The sequence below is a fragment of the Muntiacus reevesi genome, chromosome 9, assembly GCF_963930625.1.
Source record: "Muntiacus reevesi chromosome 9, mMunRee1.1, whole genome shotgun sequence".
Taxonomy (NCBI): Eukaryota; Metazoa; Chordata; class Mammalia; order Artiodactyla; family Cervidae; genus Muntiacus; species Muntiacus reevesi.
In genome coordinates this window covers 54,366,913-54,389,871 of record NC_089257.1, presented here as the reverse complement: position 1 = coordinate 54,389,871, position 22,959 = coordinate 54,366,913, and the positions used below count along the sequence as shown (strand labels likewise).

At 40.0% G+C, this 22,959-nt stretch overlaps 1 protein-coding gene across 2 annotated transcripts; it reads right to left on the bottom strand.

Moving 5' to 3' along the window:
• Window positions 1-713: 713 nt before the first annotated feature.
• CALCB (calcitonin related polypeptide beta) lies at window positions 714-4,026 on the bottom strand. 2 transcript variants are annotated; one of them, XM_065944802.1, is made up of 5 exons: window positions 3,926-4,026; window positions 2,787-2,881; window positions 1,897-2,034; window positions 1,427-1,636; window positions 714-863 (listed from the first exon to the last, which is right to left on the bottom strand). In XM_065944802.1, the coding sequence occupies exons 2-5, from the start codon at window positions 2,870-2,872 to the stop codon at window positions 848-850; spliced, it is 450 nt and encodes a 149-aa protein (XP_065800874.1). In that variant the 5' UTR covers window positions 2,873-2,881; window positions 3,926-4,026; the 3' UTR covers window positions 714-847. The 2 variants fall into 2 exon arrangements, with proteins under 2 accessions (XP_065800874.1, XP_065800875.1); XM_065944803.1 differs by having other exon boundaries at window positions 1,427-1,605.
• Window positions 4,027-22,959: the final 18,933 nt, after the last annotated feature.

Sequence of the window (22,959 nt, the reverse complement as noted above, 5' to 3'; positions counted from 1 at the left end):
ATGCAGGACCTTGAGCAACACGCTTTTCTTCTCTGCATATCCAAGTAAAAAGTTGGATTAGATGGTATCTGATGGTCTTTCCAGGTCTGTCAGTCTGTGATCCCCTTGTAAACTGTGAGCCCTTATTCTTAAGGGCTTTGCAGGCTATGAAGTGAATGAAGGGGTGCTGGTGGGAGGGAAGACAGGGATGAGTAAGGACAAACCTGAGTCAGGAAGAAGAGAACGGGTAACTCCTGGGGCAGGGTACTAGGGCACTCTCTGAAAATAAATGTGAATATCTCCTTGAGATGCAGAGTATTCTAATTCCAATGAGGGTGTACCACTAGACACTGAGCATACCCCCAAGCAGGGTATCATTGCTTCATTTGAGCCAGCCTGGTCACAAACTGTTCACAGGTCTCTGAGGTTCTTTGGGAAAAACAGCATCACTCCTGTTAAGTGTATTGAAAATATATTTTTTATCTTGATGAAGTGTACAAATGAGAACATTTCTTTAAACAAAGAGTTCCACTGAGGCTCAGCATTACTATGCACCCCCAGACACCCAGAAGGCAGTGACCTCATGTGCCCCCGGGGTTTAGCAGAATAGCTGACAGGTTGGCTGACAGGGCCCAGATTTGCTACCAGATAAGCCAATGAGATATGTATCATATTTATTGAATACAGAATCAAATACATTGATATAAAAAAAGATGCACACTAGACAACTGCAATTATTTTATTCTGCATTTAGTTTATTTCAAGGGAAAGAAGAGTGTTTTCAATATCGAGAAGCATGCATACATGGATATCTTCCATGCTATTTTCTTTTTTTGTAAGGTGCCTTCATGCAAACTAAAAGTAGAGTTCAACTTCCTGGTGACCTGGAAGGGGGAAAAATGTAACAAATATTACTTATTAGTTAAGAGGCTTCTGTCATGTATTATCACAATTATTTTTTTATATTGATAATACTGTTGTTGCATTCAAGTTAGATGAAAGCTGAGGCTCAGAGTGGGTCAGGACCATAATCATATGGTTAGTAGGGGAGAGACAGACAGATTGAACCCAAGTCTATACTCTGAATTCAGATGTACGTGACATAGTAGGGCATACTCTAAAAGGAGAAAATAATTGCCTTTCAAACTCAAATGCTAGAATAGTCACAGTTATAATCCAGAGAACCATGTTTTAAATAAACACAATCAATATTTCCTGGCAGAGGATCTCAGTGTCACAAGAAAAGACTGAAAAAATAGAGAAAAATGAACCCAAGTTTTAGGGTTTTCAGCTGTTGGGACTCTATGTTCTTTCTCCAGACACTGGTGTGGGCCCCTTCCCCTGTGGATTTTTCACCCATATGAATCCATTAAGGGTTAGAGTGTGGACTGCACCCTGAAGTACCCAGTCAGTTATCCTCCCATCTAATAGTACAAAGAGCAGACACCTTATTCTGAGAATCATTTCACTGCTTAAAACCAGTAGTTCCTGCGGGGCCCATTGAAGATCTTGAAACCCATCTTCGTCGGCAACAAGTTGCTCCTCACCATACTCCCAGATCTGCTCAGCCAGCCTGCCAGGCGATGGGTCATGCAGGTGGCAGTGTTGCAGGCTCTCTTCTGGATGCTGATTTTCAGGATAGAGAAAAAGGAAAGGCCTGTTACTGATAGTAGGTGCTGCCCCACAGAATCATCATGGAAAATTACTACTCTGAGAGGCACCAATAAACCTTAAGTATTTCTGCTAGAAATGGTCATAACAGCAGAATATCACAGGCCATTGGAGAAAGGGTCACAATCACTCCCCATAGACATTTTTAGGGGTGTCAGAAACCCCAAAGGTGGCTCCAGGATATGCCTTTCTGGGCAGGACAGGAGGGAGAGGATGCCCTGTGCTGGATGGGGCAGGGCATCTCACCGGGAGCCCTCGGTCTTCTGAGCCTTCTCCGACTCCCGAGCCCTCATCTGCTCGTAGTCATTCACCATCGCAGACAGTAGGAGGCGTGATTCCTCCTCATCAAGGGTAGCAGGATCAAAACGACCATCAAAGACAGACCTAGAGAGGGGAAGCAAGCCCAACACCAGCTCTGAGCCCCCCACCCAATACCCCCACATCTAGGATAAGCTGCTAGGTTTCCTGGTTTCTTCGACTTCCCCTGAGGATGTGACTGCCCCATCTCTCAATGGAGAGGGCAAGAGGCCAGTAATCCATCCAAAAATGCTGCTTTTCCAGAATTTAGACTCTGGTGTGACCTCAAAGGAGTGGTTTGCTCCAAACCTCTAGTAAATTATCTGGGCTTGGGAAAACTAATGGTTAGATTTTCAGGAATTTTATGAACTTAGTGTTAAATACAGCCATTATTAAAAATTAAATGATAATGGTAGTTTAAATCTGAAAATGGTTTCCATTTAGTGTATTCTAAAATGAAGGTGAGAAATTACATGTATAGGTCCCATACATCTAAATAACAAATTTGTTAGCAAAATAATTAGCAGATTAGGATGCGATCCGTTTCTCAAATTATGGTTAAAATAATAAGTAGATTTCCTAAAGATACAAATATTTGGTAAAAAGAAATAAGTTATATGAAATTTACAATAAGAATGTAATGTATTGTCTTATGTCTATTTGTAAACTGTGTGCTACATATCTTTGCCTCATAAAAATGATAAATTTATATATAGTTTACATTCATACATTACCAACCCCTCCATGAAAGCCAGATATAGCATGGTACAACTGGGAACACAGAATTTTATGAACCAGGGGCCAGGAGAGGTGAGAGAACCCTAGCAGGGCTTTCTTACCTGAGTGGTGCTGCGTGATACATGCCTGCCTGGTACAAGACCAGGATGCCGAGGACCAAGAATGGGGGGAACTTCCAGAATCCCATGACACCTCTCTGTAAGGGAAGAATAATGGCACCACCTGTAGCAGGTCCAAATTCCCTGAGCCCACTGATCTGGGCTCCACTTCTGCCTGTGCCTCTAATTCCCTTGCATCGTGGCTTCAGGCTGGTCATTTCACTCCCCTTCACCTCCTTGGCATAGTAGACTTCTGGATGATCCAGTAAGCCTGTAGGATGCTTGGTTTAGAAAAAGAAACCTTCCGGGAGAACTGGGTGAGGAAATTTCTGAACATCGCCCCCTCCCCAGCACCCCACACACTCTCACATACAACCTGTTGGCCAGGACTCCTGAGAGACAGACTGGGTCTGTCTGTACCTGTCACCACAGCTTTTCCCCTTGTACAACTCAAAGCTGTCATCCCAGTGCTGGGCTTTCCCTCCTACCTGATTGGAGGAGGGGGTTAGAGAGGACTTATCACTATAGTTGGAATCCTTGAGAAACTAAAGAACTAAATTCTACCAGTCAGTCACGCCACACTTTTGCAAAGAGGACCCTGTAAGAAGCAAGTTGGCAGAGCCTCAAATTGGGACCCAGGATGGAAACTGGGGGAAAAGTTCCCAGAACCCACAACAGGGGCTTTCATTTAATGACTGTCTGCCCTTCAGTCACTGTGCCTGTTTCCCACCTGCCTGCACTGTCCTGGGTTCCAAACACATTTCCCCCGGTCTGCTAGGCATGAGATGTGACCCGTGACAGCACTGGCCGCACAAAGCTATTCCTGCATCAGGATCAGCCTGCAGTACCCGGGAGCTCCAGCATCCCAGACTGACCTAAGCACATGAGCCGCGGGAAAGAGACTGGAGCCCTCCTAGGCACGAAAAGAGTGAAGAAGAGAGTTTGCAAACTGAGACCATCCAGTGTTACCTGTGGAAGGAGTCTTGCAGAGTAACTCAGCTTGTGTGAAGAGACTTGGACAGGAGTGGACAGAGCCGTTGAGACAGGAAGAGATCCGCTAAGAAAAAGTACTGGAGAGAGGGAGGGAAGCAAGGGGAGAAAGAGAAACAGAATCCCAGCTAAGCAGGAATCTCCGGGCTTACCTGACAGCCGGCACCAGGTGGCGGGAGCAGAGGAAGGAGCAGCAGCAGTAGCTTTGGCGGCAGGCGACTGCACTCTGGCAGAAGTGGTGGAGACACTTGAATGCCTCTGAATCCTCCCAGCACCAGCAGCTGCTTTTATTCCCGCTGCTGTGGTCTAGGGGGATTCCAGAAGCTCCGAGCAACCAATGAGGAGAAGGATGTGAGCCCCAGAAGGATTGTGTCACCACTTGCGTCCGGAACATGGAGCATCCAGAAGTACCACCCCACTTGTATTTGCATTGAGGTCATTGATGGCGGGCGTGGGAGGGGGGCACAGAGGGGGGTTGGTGAGGACGAATGAAAAACACAGAAAAGTAAGTTGGATTTTGAGGACAATTTGACGTCACAGTTAACTTTACCTGTTTGCTTTCAAGGATTTTGAACAGGCACGCGTCCCACTCCATCCCCAGCCGTGCTACCCTGTAGAATAGAATCCAGCATTACAGGGAACCCTGACTCCCCTAGATTTGACCATAGACCCCCGTCCAAGAGAATTTCAGGGATAATGCGCAGCAGAGGTGATGATTCTGTGCCCAAGCGGGGTGTCGGATTCAGACCGCAGGAAGCATGCACAGCAGAGCAGGGCGTGTGGAGAGGAAAGGATAGAAGTCCAGGAACTTTGTCAGATTTCAACTCTGCTCTGGCTATAACTTTGCCAGGTGGTAGGACTGTGGGCTAGAAACTAGTAAAGTCTCAACATACTTATCTCTGAAATGGGAATCATATTCCAGTCTTGAGGGAATGCTATCATTACTAACCATGTACCTGTTCTCCACCCAGTTAGGGATCTGGAAGAGCTTACCAGGGAAGTTCCTAGAAGATTCCGTGGGATCACGATACACTTTCCCAATCAACACCTTCCGCAGCCACCTGGAGTCAAGCTGGGTGGTCCTTCATTGGGTAAGGAGGGGCTGGATGCCCCACTGAGCCTGAGCAGGGAAGTGCAAGGCTTAGATGCCTCTTAGCTTCCAAGCGGACTTCTAGCCCCACGCCTCCTCCCCCACCACTCATCACCTAATGCTCACCCTCCTTCCCCAACCATTTGCCCAGCTGCCCCTTGCTTCCGGCTGCTGTTTGCCAAGATGTTCCAGTGACCCTGCTCCCTCGTCTGCTGCAATTCAGTCCTCTGCTAGAAAGCCCGCCAAGCTTAACGGTGCTAAAGAGTCCTGCGGGAGTGCAATCCCATGCTGGCTTCTGTCTACTCTTGCACACCCACAAACTCAGCACTGACTCCAAACATGTGCGCGCTCCCTCCCCGCAGGCACTCACAAGATGACCCTGGTGCCCCGGGGCATCCAGGTGATGCTCACGGTCCGGCAGTGAGCTCACAGCACACAGCAGCAGGAATACGTCCTGCGTCCATGACTCTCTGGAATAAACGTGCTCTGTAAAGCCCGATTGCCCAGCACCTCGACCCTCCTACACCCTGCTCAACAGGTTTCTGGATCTCCCTGTTGGAGCGACTGCTCTAAGCCTTCCGGGAAGGTCCGAGGTCCTGACTTGTCCTCAGCAGGTAAAACGCAGAGAAAGAAGCTTCTCACTGTACACAGGATCACTGGGTCTGAGCGCACAGCACATGATCCACGCAGCCTGTAGAGACCCTCCAGCGCCGCAAGCACGGCAGCGGCATTGCGGAGCGGGGGGCGGAAAACACAGATCCCAGGTAGCTTCTTTTCTCGGGGAGATGACACTAGCTGAAATGAGACCTGAGTGACCGAGCCACAGGTTTACACCCAGACCTCAGTGTCAAGCCTCATTCCATTCGACACGCCTGCCTCGCGGCACATCTCTTCCCCTACAGGTTGGTGCTCTCAGGGTTCAGGACATCTAACTTCCAAGATGCCCTTATTCCTATTTTCTGCTTCTTAAGCCCAGGGGTGGCACTGATGAAAGGGAATAAAATCTTGGGGCAGGGAAACTGGGTGTCTGAAACTAGCTCTCCTCTGGCAGGATTGCAGCGGTAGGGGCTAACCAGTCGAAAGCGGGCGAGTGCGATTGGGCACAGAGCCGGGAAAAGGAAGATGTGCAAGGGAAGGATTCAGGATGGCGGACCGCGGGCTCCTTCTATCCTGGTGTCTAGAAGCAGAAATCATGGGCTGAGACCCAGACAGGGATTTGGGGGCTCGGTCCCAAGACCAAATTGACGACCGCGGCAATGCAGATATTTTGCAGCATTTAAGTGGACTCTGCCACTTAAGACTGTTGTAGGCAAGGCTTTAAAACTCAGGTGGGAAACAGTTTTGCCAGAATAACTTCCAAGACCCAGGGTTTCTGATCTGAAGTCATTTCTAAGTATGGATATCCTTGGATTGCCTTTTCCTATTGAGAGAACCATTGCCTTCACCAGTGCAATGGTGATGCAAAATGGTTCAGAAAGGAGGACTTCAAAAGCCAAATTTATTACGCTGGGACTATGTGGGCTCAGAACTCTACTTCTGGCTTCCACGTGTCCTATCAGCCCTCCAAGCTCACATTCATTCCCCACTCTTGAAATCTTCAGGGTCTGCTCCCAGAGGCTGCAAATGCAGCCTCCAGCAATTCCAGTTTTTCTTGAAAAGTCAGTCTGTCCAGATAGAGAGGGATTAAGATTAACTCATCCATCAAGTACTCTGAATTTCTAAGGTGTGCTGATGCTGAGTTGAGGGCAAGGTTCAAAAACAAATTGACTGACAAAAACCCCAAGTCCTTTCTTTGAAACATAGCAGAGTGTGTTGCACACCAGGTGGCACTCACCCAATGTTTGTTAAATAATGGAAATTCATTTACTGTGGCAGATTTACCAGCCAGTCTCCACGCTATTATAGGACTCTAGTCAGCTGAGCAACCAGACCTACTTAGGTAGCGCAGCTTCCAACTGATTTCAAAATTGTGAGCTCACATATTTCAGAGACATTTTATTTGACATGCAGAATTGGTTTCCCCATCAAAGTTTCCAGGAATGAGAGAAGGAAAGGAAGGTTAACCCTAAGGGGTTTTTTATGTTTGTTTGTTTTTTGGGTTTTTTTTTTAAAGTCTAGAGTCTCTTACTATGAGACATAAAACCATTCTCCTCTGAGCCCATCTCTGCTTTGCCAAGTGAACTCTTGGTGCAGAGCCTGTGCTCTCAAGGCATGGGCTTCTTTACTTGCAGTACGTGGGCTCAGTAGTTTGGCTGTGGGGACTTAGTTGTTACAAAAGTGTGGGATCTTCCCAGACCAGAAAACGAACCGGTGTCCCTTGCATTACAAGGCTGATTCTTAACCACTGGTCCACCAGACCAGGAAGCCCTCTTGGCTTCTTCTAATAGGCATTCTAACAGGTGTGATGTGATATTCACTGTTGGTTTTGATTTGCATTTCTCTGATTAGAATTTCTGAGCACCTTTTCGTGTACTTATTAGGCATCTGTAGTTCTTCTTTGGAAAAATATCTATTCAGATCTTCTCCCCCTCCCCTTTTATTTCCTATTGAGTCTGTGAGGCTTTATAGATTTTTGGATATTAATCCCTATTCAATATATAATTTACAAATATTTTCTTTCTTTTAGTAGGTTGTCTCTTCATTTTATTCATGATTTCCCTTGCTATGCAGAAGCTTTTTAGTTTAATGTAGTCGCATTTGTTTAATTTTGTTTTTGTTTCCCTTGCCTGGGAATATCTAGAAAGATATTGCTAAGATCAATGTCAAGTTTACTGAGTATGTTTTCTTCTAGGAGTTTTATGGTTTCCGGTGGGAATCTTATTCCAGATCTTGGAGGGAAAGCTTTGAATTTTTCATCACTGAGTATAGTGTTACTATACTCAATGTTAGTATAGTAACACTATACTCAATGTTACTGTTGGATTTTTCATACATAGCTTTAATTATGTAGAGGCACTTTCCTTCTGTTCCTAGTTGAAAGTTTTTTTTATCATGAAAGGGTGTTCAAGTTTTCCAGATACATTTTCTGTATCATTGAAGATAATCATGTGCATTTTATTCCAATCATTCTTTTACTGTGGAGTAACTAATTCATCAATTTTCATATTTCAAATCATTCTTGCATTCCAGGAATTAATCTCATTTGGTTATGTTATAGTCTTTTTATGTGCTGCTGAATTCAATTTCTGGTATTTTGTTGAGGATTTCTATGTCCATGATCATAAGGGATATTGGACACTAGGGTTTTTGTTTTGTTTTTTTCATTGCAGAACCTGACTTTGGTATCAGGATAATGTTGGCCTTGAGGGATAGGTTAGGATGTGGCGCTTTCTCTTTAAGTTTTTGGACATTTTTGAGTAGCATTGGTATTAGTTTTCTTTAAGTGTTTGTAGTATTCATCAGTGAAGCCTTCAGATCCAGAGTTTCTCTTTACTAGAAGATTTTTGTTTACTGATTCAATCTCCTTGCTAGTTATATGTGTATTTGGATTATCTGTTTCTTCAAGATTTAGTCTTGGTAGATTTTGTGTTTCTAGGAATTTGTACAGTTCATCTAGGTTAGCCAACTTGTTGGTATACAGTTTTTCACAGTACTCACTTATTATTTTTTTATTATTATAAATTGGTGGTAATTAATGTCTGTGGTATTGTTTCTGATTTAGTAATTTAGTCTTCTTTTTTTCCCCTTAGTCCATCTAGCTAAAACTTTGTTAATTTTGTCAATGTGTTTGAAGAACCACATTTGGATTCATTGGTTTTCTCCACTGTTTATCTAAGCTCCACTGCTTTATCTCTGCTGTAATGTAATATTTCATTCCTTCTGATAGTTTTGAATTCAGTTGTTCTTTGTTTTCTAGTTTCTTAAGTTGCAAAGTTAGGTTGTTGATTTCAGATCTTTCTTGATTTTTAACATAAGCATTTGAGGCTGTAATTTTCCCCCTTAACACCAACTTCACAGCATCGCATAAGTTTTGGTGTATTGAATTTTCATTTTCATTCATCTGTAAGCATTTTCTGACTTCTCTTATTTCTTTGATCCATTGTTCGTTTCAAAGTGTAGCTTCATTTCTACAAGTTCTGATGTTTTTCTGTTACTGATTTCTAACTTTACCTGTTGTGACTGGTGAAGGTACTTTTTATGATATCTATCTTTTTAGTTGATTGTGACTTAATTGGTGGCCTAACAAATGGTCTATCCTAGAAAATGTCCAGGTGGGAAGAATGGGAAGAATATGTATGCTATTATTCTTTGGTAAAGTGTTCTATAGATGTCTATTAGATCTAGTTGGTTTACAGTGTTAAGTAATCTATTTCTTTATCTTCTGTTTGCTTGTTCTATCCATTATTGGGAGTAGGGTATTGAAGTCTCCAGCTACTATTGAAGAACTGTCTATTTCTACCATCAATTCTGTCAGTTTTGCTTCATGTAGTTTGCATCTGTTAGTGCATGTGAAAATTTTTATAGTTAATATATTTTCTTGCTGTATTGAGCCTTTTATCACTATAGAATGTCCTTCTTTTTCTCTTGTAACTTTTTTTTATTTAAGGTCTATTTTATCTGAAAATTCAAAGTCAATTCATGACAAAAACTCTTACCAATGTGGATATGGAGAGAACATCTCACAACATAGTAAAAGCTATTTATGACAAACCCACAGTCAATATAATACTTAATGGTGAAAAGCTGAAAGCCTTCCCACTAAAATCTGGAATAAGACAAGGATTCCCACTCTCACCTTTTCTATTAGCATAGTATTGGAAGTCCTAGCTACAATAATCAGACAAGAAAAAGAAATAAATAGTATTAAGATTAGAAGGGAAGAGGTAAAATTGTAATTTATGCAGATGACATGCTACTATATATATATATATAGAAAGTCCTAAAGAATCTACACAAAAACTATTAGAACTGATAAACTAATTCAGCAAAGTAGCAGGGTATAAGATTAACATACAGAAATTGATTGCATTTCTTTAACAATGAAATATCAAAAAAGGAATGTAAAACAACAAAATACCTTTTAGAATCCTCTTGCACTGTTGGTGGAAATATAAATTGATATAGCCACTATGGAAGACAGTATAGGGATTTCTTTAAAAAAAAAACTAGAAATAAAACTACCATACAGCCCAGCAATGCCACTTTAAGGCACATACCCTGAGGAAACCAAAATTGAAAAAGACACATGGACCCCAATAGTCATTGCAGCACTATTTACAATAGCTAGGAAATGCAAGCAACCTAGATGTCCATTGACAGATGAATGGATAAAGAAGCTGTGGTACATATATAAAATAGAATACTACTCAGCCATAAAAAGAAACACATTTGAGTCAGTTCTAATGAAGTGGATGAGCCTACAACCTATTATACAAAGTGAAGTAAGTCAGAAATAGTAAAACAAATATCATATACTAACACATATATGTGGAATCTAGAAAGATGGTACTGATGAACTATTTGTCAGACAGCAATGGAGATGCAGACATGGAGAACAGACTTATGGATACAGGTAGAGGGAAGGAAGGAGAGGGTGATATGAATGGATAGAGGAGCATGGACGCATATACGCTACAATACGTAAAATAGATAACCAATGGAAATTTGCCGTATGACTCAGCAAACTCAAACTAAGGCTCTGTAACAACCTAGAGGGGTAGGAAGAGGTAGGGGGTGGCAGGGAGGCTAAGAGGGAGGGGACATATGTATGTGCATGCACGCATGATACGTTGCTTCAGGCATGTCTGACTCTTTGTGACCCTATGGGACCCAATAAAGACTTTAAAAATTATCTACATCCAAAAAAAGAAATCTTAAAAGAAGAAAAAACAGTGTGATGTTGGCATAAAAATAGACGTATGGATGAACGGAACAGAATAGGGAGTCCAGAAATAAGCCCACACACCTACAGTAAATTATCTTCGACAAAAGAAGCAAGAATATACAATTGGAAAAAGGAAGTCTCCTCAGCAAGTGGTACTGGGAAAGTACAAGAGATACCTGCATGTAAACCAATGGAATTAACACCCTCTCACTATACACAAAAATAAACTCAAAATAGCTTAAAGACTTAAATATAAGACAGGACACCATAAAACTAAAAGAGAGCATAGGCAAAGCATTATCTGACATAATATGTGCTAATGTTTCCTTAGGTCAGTTTCCCAAGGCAATAGGAAAAAAAAAAGAAATAAAAACAAAAATAAATCAGACCTAATCAAACTTGCCAGCTTTTGCACAGCAAAGGAAACCATAAACTGTCTGTTTTCAAAAAGACAATTTATGGAATGGGAGAAAATATTTGCAACCAATCTGCCTGACAAGGGCTTAATTTCCAAACTATACAAACAGCTCATACAACTCAACAGCAACAGTAAAAAAAAGACCCAATCAAAAAATGGGTAGAATACCTAAACAGACATTTCTACAAAGAAGAAATACAGAGGCCAATAGGCACATGAAAACTTGGTCAATGTCGTTAATTATTAAAGAAATGCAAATCAAAACTGCAATGAAGTACCACTTCATATCAGTCAAAATGGCCATCATTAAAAACTCTACAAGGAATTCCTTGGTGGGCCAGTGATTAAGACTCCACACTCTCACTGCCAGGGTCTTGAGTTCAATCCCTAGTCAGGGAACTAAGATCCCACAAGTTGTGCAGCACAGCCAAATAAATAAGAATGAAAACTCTACAAATAACAAATGCTGGAGAGGATGTGGGAAAAAAAGGAGCCCTCCTACACTGTTGGTGGGAATGTAAGTTGGTCGAGCCACTGTGGAAACAGTATGGAGGTTCCTCAGAAAACCAAAAACAGAATTACCATGTGATCCAGCAATCTTACTCCTCACACAAAACTGTAAGTCAAAAAGATTCATGCACCCAGATGTTCATAGCAGCACTGTTCACAAAACATGGAAATACCTAAATGTCCATCAATAGATGAATGGATGAAGAAGATGTGGTACAGATATACAATGAACTGCTACTTAATCATAAAAAAGAATAGAATAGGGGCTTCCCTTGTGGTTCAGTGGTAAAGAATATGCCTGCCAATGCAGGAGACCCTGGTTCAATCCCTGATCTGGAAAGATCCCACATACCACAGGGCAATTAAGCCTGAGCTTTGGAGCCTGATAGCTGCAGGTACTGAAGCCTGTGTACCCTAGAGCCCACGCTCCACAAGAGAAGCCACCGTGATGAGAAGCCCTTCACAACTATAGAAAAGTCTGCCCAGCAATATAGACCCAGCCAAAAATAAATCATTTTTTAAAAAAAATAAAGAATAAAAAAGAATAAAATAATGCCATATGCAGCATCATGGGTGTGACTAGAGATTATCACACTAAGTGAGGCAAGTCAGAAAGAAAGACAAATACTATATGATATCGCTTATATGTAGAATTTAAAATATGACACAGATGAACCTATATACAAAACAAAAACAGACTCGTGGACATAGAGAATGCACTTATGGTTGCCAAGCGGGGAGGTTTGGGAGGGATGCAGTGGGAGCTTTAGCAGATGTAAGCTTTTATATATAGAATGGGTTAACAACAAGGTCTTACTGTATAGCACAGAGAACTATATTCAATATCCTATGATAAACCATGATGGAGAATATTTTTAAAAGAATATGTGTGTGTGTATGTATATAACAATTACTTTGCCATACAGCAGAAATTAACATAAAAAGGGAAAAAAATCATTGAAGAAAAGCATACTGAAATAAAAGGCAACTTGAAATCATATATTGAAAGAATGTATGGAGTACCCTGGAAAATGTACCCAGAATGATTGACTCCAAGGTATATTCTAATAAAATAATGAGAATTTAAAGAGAAAGAGGGATCAGGTGGAGAGGGAGGTGAGAGGGGGGATCGGGATGGGGAATACGTGTAAATCCATGGCTGATTCATGTCAATGTATGGCAAAAACCACTACAATATTGTTAAGTAATTAGCCTCCAACTAATAAAAATAAATGGGAAAAAAAAAGAAAAAATGAGTTAAAAATATAAGCTCAATAATAAAATTTTAGGAGTCTCTTTCACCTAGACATTTAAAAATTGTCCTGGCAGACTCATCACAGGGGCAGAGGTTGCGGGTACCAACAAGTGAGTGTCTCATGGGCTCCTGCCAGTTCTTGGCTTGAGTCCTACGTGCTCAGTACACAGTGTTCTCCCTGTGCAGAGTAAGGCAACCAACACAAAATCCCCCCTTGGCACATTCCATTATGTGTACTCATGTGTGTTTTTCCTAACAATGGAGGAGAGTGAGGGCCTGTAACAGGACAACCCAATTCTTTTTTTTTAATTGGAGGCTAATTACTTTACAATATTGTGGTGGTTTTTGCCATACACTGACATGAATCAGCCCTGGGTGGACATGTGTACTCCCATACCACCCTGAATGTGCCTCATCTCTTCTGGTCCCAGAAGCTAAGCAGGGTCAGGCCTGGTTAGTACTTGGGTGGGAGGACAACCCAATTCTTGATCTCAGTGATAAAATTATACATGAGAATACACTGCATTCTTAGGTGGTAAGAAATGGAACATTAGGTGAGGATTCTGATTTCTGTTGGATAACTGTAACCACAGGCAGCAGTAAGCCAGGGGTAAAACTGTTAGAAATCATTTATGCGTTAAGATCTGATGTGCCCTTCCAGCACTGAGAGAAAGACGAGTTTCTCTCACTAATGGATGAAGTTCCATTATTAGACATTCATTCCTTTGGCTTAAGCTTTACCCTTAGCACTTTGGAAATATTTAAAGCACTTGGCTGTTTTCATGGAAATTCTCAGGGTCCTTTCAAGCTGCCTACTAACTAGGAAAACTAAAGCCTAACTGTTCCCATACTTCCTTAAAGCAACTGTCTTAGGCGATTATTTTTTTTCCAATTACATTTCTCATGTGACAAAAGAAAAACAGAGTTGGACAGATTTGTATTTCTGCTCTTCTGTTTTCTGCCGACGAGCAGTCAAGAAACCAGGTGTTCGACAGCAGGGCCCAACATTTCATGACTGTGGAAAGGTGAGTCAAAGTCGCTCAGTCGTATCCGACCCTTGGCAACCCTATGGACTATACAGTCCATGGAATTCTCCAGGCCTTTCCCTTCTCCAAGATAGTTGGGGCAACACCAGGGGCAGTGTCCCGATCCCTGGATCTCAGGCTTCACGGGATTTTCTTCCTGTCTACAGTTCAAGTGTGCGGACTTCTGAGTCCCCATCTTTTGGTTATGGTGACTGTAGCATCTTCCAGAACTACATACATTATTTTTTAACATCTAGTTCCCTATATGAAATCCCTTTTTGTTAAAATACCTAAAGTAGCTTCTATTTCGAAAACTGAATTGGGACTGTCACATGTGAGTAAGCAGCTTAGTGGAAAATGGATAAAGGATTGTGGGGCAATAAACCTCCTAGTAAGGGTATGAGCTTCAAAACTTGAGAAAACAAAGCTCATGGAAAACCAGTCCCATTGAAAACTGGACTGAAGGATGCCTTCCCTGAAAATGGCTTCTCTCAGAAGAACTCACCAGTAAGTCAGGCCGGGGTCTCCACACCCACACACAAAATAAATAGTTATAATCCGTGTCTCTCAACTAACCTCCAAGGAAATCTCATCGCCACTGTAGTGTCCCTCATTTGTTCTTTGTTGTTCTATGTCCACCTTCTTCACTCCCCTTCTCATGTTAGCAAAATTAAAGAATAAGACTGAAGTGTTCCTCACAACTATTTTCATTAGATGCTACTATTTTCTAGACTTAGGAAAAAGTCAAGTCACTAGAATGACTTACAGAATATGATCTATATATGATCTAATATCTACATATGATCAAAATTTACCCTGTACCTCTTAAGACTGTAGAGAAGTCAAATTAACAGAAGAGGGCTTGTTGAAACATTTAATGCTGAAGTACACCATAGAGGTAAGAATAACATTTCTAACAACCTCCACCTCATCCTGCTGTCACCTGCAGGACCTGAAATTTATCTTCCTATAGAGAGAGTAAAAAGGATTTCACAGTCTAATTTTGGCCCAGTGAAAACTCCTTAACTTCTGAGGCAAAAGAAACAAGTTGTCTCAGACTGACCATAAGACAAAGTAGAAAAAAACAACAATTCTCTAACCTGTGATCTCTGAGTCTTTGGGATCTTCTATGAACCCATTCTTCACATTCTTGTTTTAACTTATTTTCTTATTTCTTATTTTAATTGGAGGTTTGCTGTGGATGATGATTATTGGTGCCGAAGAGAAGTTAGGCATTGATGTCTTAAGTGTGTGTGACTACTGCTTACTGCTTCAAGTGTGCTGAGGACAACTGACCCAGGGCTGAAGGGTTTCCAAAGGACATATAAAATCCTTTTGGTCTTTGATGCCAAAATTTGACTTTGAATTACAGAAATCAATACAAGACTGACATCTGAAAGTTAGTTGATATCACACCAGCTACAAGGATATTTGCCTGGAAAGAGAAACAGAGTTTCTACTCATGTCCTCAGAGCGCTGTTATCTAGGGAGGCAGCCTGAATCACTGAGTCTTTTCCACATCACAGACTTTGTCTTCACTAGGACAGTGGCTCCTGAGAGAAACTACAAAACACCCACTTGTCAGGTGTCCCCTGCCTGACGACCTCCATTAAACCAGACAAGGCTGAGAAGAGACCAAGAAGATAGCCTCTGGAAGACTGAAACAGGCATCACAACAATTCATTATTGCCATCGTGATCACTACTAAGTTCTCACTCAATGTCTGTAGGCTCTTCACTCACACCCAGCTCTAACTTGCTTGGCTGTTGTTACAAAAGACCAGGAGGAGGATTCTGAGAAGGTAGCAGAGTAGGAAGTGCCAGGTCTCTGTCTTCCCACAGTGCCAACAACTGTGCTGGTAAACCTGTCTAATGTAATTACTTTGGAACTCTGGAGTCTGTTGAAGACTTGCAACTTCAAAGGGAAGACTTGGACTAAAAACTGCAGTTTATGTTAGTCAATTCCATATCAGCAAGTCACAGCACACCAATCTACCACCCCAAATCTATATGGCAGTCAGCTGTGCATGTGTTCCTGAAGTAGGCTGCAAACAGCTTACAGGAGCCAGAGTGGACCAAAAGAACCCTGTTCTGCAAGTATCAGGGAACTGTGCTCTGATTGCTGATCACTGGTTTTTATCACAGAGGTTGAGGCAAGGAGGAGGATCTGAGGGGCATTGTTGCACCTCCTTTCATCCTTGCAAGCCTTTCTCCTCTGCCTGTTATGACGTCCAAGGAAACTAAAGGGCCAGCATGCATTTTCTCTCCTGTTCAATTTTCTCTTTTTCCTATAGGAAAGCAGATTAAAGACTAAGCCACTCAAAATGACTGCATATACAAGGGAAATTAGAAAGCGACCACACAGACACAGAGGGAAAATTCAGAAGACATCTGAGAAGACTTAAGTATACACATTGTGTTGATTCTCAGCAAAGAAACCAACGTCTTGGGGCACAAAGTGTATAAAGACGTGATTTTTGACATCAACCAACTGAAAAGGATGGGGAGAGAGATGTATTGTAATGGAGCTAAAGGGGTTTTTTTGTTTATATTTTTAAAAAAATTTGGCCATGCTGCACAGTATACAGGATCTTAGTTCAATGATCACAAATGGAACCTGTGCTCTCTGCAGTAGAGGTGTGGAGTCGCAACCACTGGACCACCAGGGAAGTCCCTGGAGCTGAGCTTTTTGTATGTTATTGAAGTTTAGCAGGTATAGATTGAAATTAGAGTGTATAACTTTCGGGCATTAAATGTGATCCCTATGCCAGTGACAAGGAAAATAGCTATAGAATTACAAAAAGGAAATGAGAAATGTATTTAACCATATATTACAAAAAATCAACTGAACACAAAAGAAGGCAGTAATGCAGGACGTGAGGGACAGAAAAGCTTTTAGGCATTTAGAAAACAAATAGCAGAATGGAGGTTTAATTAAACATAAGTGGATTAAGCTCTCTGGTTAAAAGACAAAGATCAGCTAAATGGATAAAAACACATGGTTAACCTATATGTTCCAAAGAATCCCTTTTGATCCAAAGACACAAATGTATTAAAACTAAAAGCATTAGAAAAAAGATACTCTATGCAGATAGTAACCAAAAGAGAGCAAAGCTAGCTATACTAATATCAGAAAAAATAGACTTTATTTTTATTGAAATATAGTTGCTTTACAATGTGCTAATTTCTGCTGCACAGCAAAGTTATTCTGTTTATATATATATTCTTGTTAAAAATATTCTTTTCCATTATGGTTTATCATAGTATATTGAATATAGTTTTCTGTGCTATATGGTAGGATCTTGTTGTTTATCCATTCTGTATATAAAAGCATACATCTGCTATCCCCAATCGCCTACTCCATCCCTCCCTCCATTCCCTCTGAGTTTCTGTTTCATAGGTAGTTTCATTTGTGTTGTATTTATATTTCACATACAAATGATACCAAATGGTATTCATCTTTCTCTTTCTGACCCACTTAGTATGACAATCTCTAGTTGCATCCCTGTTGCTTGCTGAAAATTCTTTTTATGGGTGGGTGAAAATTCCACTGTATTTATACATAACACATCTTTATTAATTCATCAGTTGATGGACATTTAGTTTATTTCCATGTCTTGGCTATTTTGAATAGTGCCGCTATGAGTGGAGGGGTGCGTGTATCTTTCTGAATTATACTTTTGTCCAGGTATATACCCAGGAGTGGAACTGCTGGATCATATGGTAATTCTGTTTTCAATTTTCTGAGAAACCTCCATACTGTTTTCACAGCGGCTATACAAACATACATTCCCACCAACAGTGTAGGAGTCTTCCCTGTTCTTCATATCCTCTTCAGCATTTATGATCTGTAGACTTTTTAATGATGGCCATTCTGACCAGTGTGAAGTAGTACCTCTTTGTGGTTTGATTTGAATTTCTTTAATAATTAGTGATGGTGAGCAAATTTTCATGTGCCTATTGGCCATCTGTGTTTCTTTAGAGAAATGTCTATTTAGATCTTCTGCTCATTTTTCAATTGGATTGTTTGATTATTTTTTATTAGTAGTATTTGTTCTGTTCTCTTCAGTTGCTTTGACTTTCTTCAGGAATTTACACACACACAGAGAGACACATACTTTGCAGATATTTAATGCTACTTTCTCTTAAATCCTTTTTAATTTCTTTCATATTTTTAAGTTAAAATTTTCTTCCCTTTCACTGTATGTTTCTCTTTATGTTACTACCTATGCTATTTATTAACTAATGTATTACTTTTACTTCATTCTTCATTTCTAAATTGTTATTTCTTTTTTTCTACCTTTCCTGTTTTATAAGCTGCATTATCAAATATTCCTGTTTTTTTTCCAATAATATTATGTCTGACTTGTTTTTTATTATAATTTAAGTTGTTTTTAATATATTTTCTCATTTTCTTAATTTCATTCATCTTGTTTATTTAAAATAGTAGATATAGTTTTCCTTTATTTGTGGATCTGTCATTCTGGTTTTTTTTCATTGCTTGAAAGAATGTTACTCTGCTACTAATTTTCCTATTTTTCTGATAGTAGTTTTGAGTAGGTTTGACCACTTTTCTTTCCTGTTACTTATATATTAATGAGATGAGTTTTCCTCCCTAGAAGGGAGGACAGTCAGTGTAGGTTTCCTAGCTTCAGGATTCTGGAGCTCCCTCTTCTGTCATTTATTTGAATTGTTTTTTAAAAAAACCCACTGTGCTTTGTGAAGTGGGCTATCTCCTTTCCCCTTTCCTTTCCTGTGCCCCTATTGTTCATGCTCAGTATGAGAGCTCTGTCCTAGAAGCGAGTCTTGAGTCCAGCATTGAGGTCACCCCAGCACTCTCCCCTTGCACTCACCTGCAGCTTTAGTCTACAAAGTGCCTCCCAGTTTGGACTGATGTTCTCTGGGAAATATATGTGCAAAGCATATGAAGACAAAGAATTTCTAGTAATATCCAAATCATACGTATCAATATGGAAAAGAAAACTACCCATATATGCCAAGGTTAAAAACCAGCAGTCTATAGAGGAAAAAACCTGAATGTCAAATAAACATGAAAGGATGCTTCATCTCAGTAGCAATTGAAAGTGCTAATTAAAACATGAAAAGAGTTTCATCTGATTCAGTGTTGAAGGCATGACAATAAACTAATATAATAATGACCAAAAAAAAAAAAAAATTCAAATCTCAGATTCTGCTAAAGAACAACCATCACCTTGTGGGTATTCTGAAAAAAGAAAGGAAAAAACATCTGATAAGAAGAGAAAAATTACATCTCTGTTGCTTTCTCTCTGGTCTGTGGACCTTTGCTTATACTTCCCATATCCTAGAATATATCTAGTTAATTCCTACTTATCTCTTAGGTCTTATGTTAATTGTCATCAGTTTTAAGAAAACATCTGACTCCCCGTAGACTAAGACAGATGGCCCTGCTATGTCAGTTTCTAGCATTGTATACTTTCTCCACCATAGAATTTTTCAAACATTATTGTGACAGTCAGTTTTACGTATCACCTTGGCTAGGTTAAAGTGCTGTTATTCAATCAAACCCTAATTGAGGTGTTGCTGTGGAGACAGTTTATAGATTTGGTTCACATCTATAATTAGTTGACTTTATGTAAAAGAGATTATCTTCCATAATTATGGTACACCTGTTCCAAGTAGTTGAAAGGCTTTAAGAACAGAGCCTGGGTATCCTGAGAAATAAAATTCTGCCTGTGAACTGCAGTGTCACCTTGAGAATGTCCAGTCTTCCTTTCTTTCTTTTTTTTTTAATTTATTTTTTAACTGAAGGATAATTGCTTTACAGAATTTTGTTTGTTTCTGCCAAACCTCAACATGAATCAGCCCCTCCCTCTTGAGCCTCGCTCCCATCTCCCTCCCCATCCCGCCCCTCTAGGTTGATACAGAGGCCCTGTTTGAGTTTCCTGAGCCATAACAACAAATTCCTATTGGCTGTCTATTTTAAAAATGGTAATGTAAGTGTCCATGTTACTCTCTCCACACAGCTCACCGTCTCCTTCCTCCCTCTTCCCTGTGTCCATAAGCCTGTTCTGTCTGTGTCCCCACTGCTTCCCTGCTAATAAATTCATCAGTATCATCTATCTAGATTCCATATATATGTGTTAGTAAGTGATATTTATCTTCCCCTTTCTGACTTACTTCACTCTGTATAACAGGCTCTACGTTCATCCACCTCATTAGAACTGATTCAAATGCCAGCCTTCCTTTCTTGACTACCTACTCACCCTTGGAATTTTGGACTTGACTAGCCAACCCTCCCAATTGTACAAGGCAATTCCTTGGCATGAATCTTTCAACCTACCCTATCTCTCTATATTTATATATATTATTTATATATATACACAGACTATATAGCTTACACACATATATATAGTATATACACATACTATATATGTACATATACACATATATTCACACATTTATACGCACACATTATATATACACACACATATATATACAGACATATATATTAATATATATGTATCTCCTGCTAGTTCTGTTTCTCTTTTGAGATACTACCTAGTACAATTACTATATCAAATTAAACAATTATCTTTCTTTCCCATCAGACTATATGCACCGTTGAAATAGGAATGGTGTCTGTCTTATTTACTTTTATGTTTCTAGTGCTTAGAATGTAATAGATACTCAAAATATTACTGAATGATTAAATGAGGCCCAATAAAAAAAAACCTTCAAAACAGCTATAGGGAACCCTTCTTAATACACTACAAAATTGAAGAAGGAAGGGGCTAAAAGACATCTATGTGTTTATAAAAAATCCTAACAAATCCCAAATAGTAACAGTTAAGTCTTTGGGAAAAATAGCCTTTTGATAAGTCACTAGAGTATTTTTCCAGTCTTCAAGATTGTAGCAAACACTGAAAGAAAACTGATTCTAGGATGCAGTCATTTCTGTGCTAAAAAGGAAGGTTGAGCCAAACACTACTGGTGTAGTTCAGAAGTAATAAACTGTAATATTTAAAGGAAGTGCAAATATATCTATGGCCTCTAAGCATGTACTCTAAGACTTTTATTCCATTTTTAAATCCAGTGAAATAAGAAAATAAAGTTTCATCTGATTCAGTTCAAGAGACATTACAAAAACCCAATATGACAACAGCAAAAGAGTATGTCAGAATGTCAGCTTCTATTAAAGAACAGATATTACCTTGTAGATTTTTTTTAAGCCAGAACAAAATCTGATGACAAGGGAGAATGACATCAAAACTTTTACAAAGTGCTAAAGATCGAAGTTTTAAAAAAGAAAAACTCCTCAACAGTGCTATAAACCTACGTTTAAAAAAACAAAAAAATATTGAAGGCTCATTATATCAGTATCATCAGAGTATTGATAAAGACACTATTCCCAGGCCTCACTCTATGCCAACTGAATCTGAATCTGCAGGGGTGAGTTCTAAGCATTGAATAGTTACTAAGCTCCCCAAGTGATTCTGATACACAGCCAGTTTGGGGAACAAACTCAAAACTGTCAGTCTTCATAATATCTCACTAGTCAAATTCAGCTTTCTATAGGAAGCTTTCAAAGATTTCTTTTACCTACTAGTAAAATGTCTATGCTTCCTTTTACTAATTTTTTAAATTAATTTATTTATTTTAATTGGAGGCTAATTACTTTACAATATTGTGGTGGTTTTTTGCCATACTTTCACATGAATCAGTCATGGGTATACATGTGTACCCCATCCTGAACTCCCCTCCCACCTCCCTCCCCATCCCACCCCTCAGGGTCATCCCCGTGCACCAGCCCTGGGCACCCTGTCTCACACATCGAACCTGGACTGGTGATCTATTTCACATATGATAATATACATGTTTCAATGCTATTCTCTCAAATCATCCCACCCTCGCCTTCTCCCACCGAGTCCAAAAGTCTGTTCTTTGCATCTGTGCCTCTTTTGTTGTCTCGCATATAGGGTCATTGTTACCATCTTTTTAAATTCCATATGTATGCGTTAATATACTGTATTGGTGTTTTCCTTCCTGACTTACTTTGCTCTGTATAAATAGGCTCCAGTTTCGTGAAGTCTCTCAGTCATGGCCGATTCTTTGAGAACCCATGGACTGTATTCCCCCAGGCTCCTCCATCCATGGGATTTTTCAGGCAAGAATACTGGAATGGGTTGCCATTTCCTTCTCCATGGGTTCTTCCTGACCCAGGGATCAAACTCGGGTCTCCCACATTGCAGGCAAATTCTTTACCATCTGAGCCACCAGGGAATCCTTAATATGGCATCTAATCAGAGTGTGTTACTTGTATTGTAGAACCATCGAATTGAGTTCGGAGAAGGATAGAGAAGAAGCAACACAATACTTTAGTTCTCTCCACATTGGATCTTTAGATTCTGCTTAGTTATATTAGTTCAATTATTCTCCCAAAGCAATACATATATTGATATTCAAATGCAAATCTGTATGTAATCCCTAACTCTGGCCTGAAAGATACAATTTTCAGGGAGGGAATCACAGCTCACTTAGATTGGTTGACTAAATATTTTCTTACTTGTAAGCCTGACATGTAATTCTTGACCCAAAGCTTTAAACAGTTTAATTAACAGTGAGAACCTGGTCTTCCCTGGTGGTCCTGTGGTTAAGAACACTCCTTTCAATGCAGAGGACACGGGTTCAAGCCCTGGTCAGGAAACTAAGATCCCACGTCTCATGGAGCAACTAAGCCCCACATGCCACAACTAGAGAAGCCTGTGTACCACAGCAAAGACCCAGAATAGACAATAGATAAGTAATTATGTAAAATAAATTATGATGCATCTGTGTATGTAATCCTATACAGGCACAAAAAGAAAATAAATACCTAAATGTACTGACCTAATTTAATGTGAAAGATGAAAAATGCACAACTGTGTATAGGATGATCCTATTTGTGCTAAAATATATAATAGATACTTCACTTATATACTTGTATAAAGAGAAACATTTCTGGAAGGAGAAATTAAGAAATTGTTAACAATGACAACTTTTAGGGTATAGGATTATGAAATTGAATTGGGAAAAGTTTTCTTTTC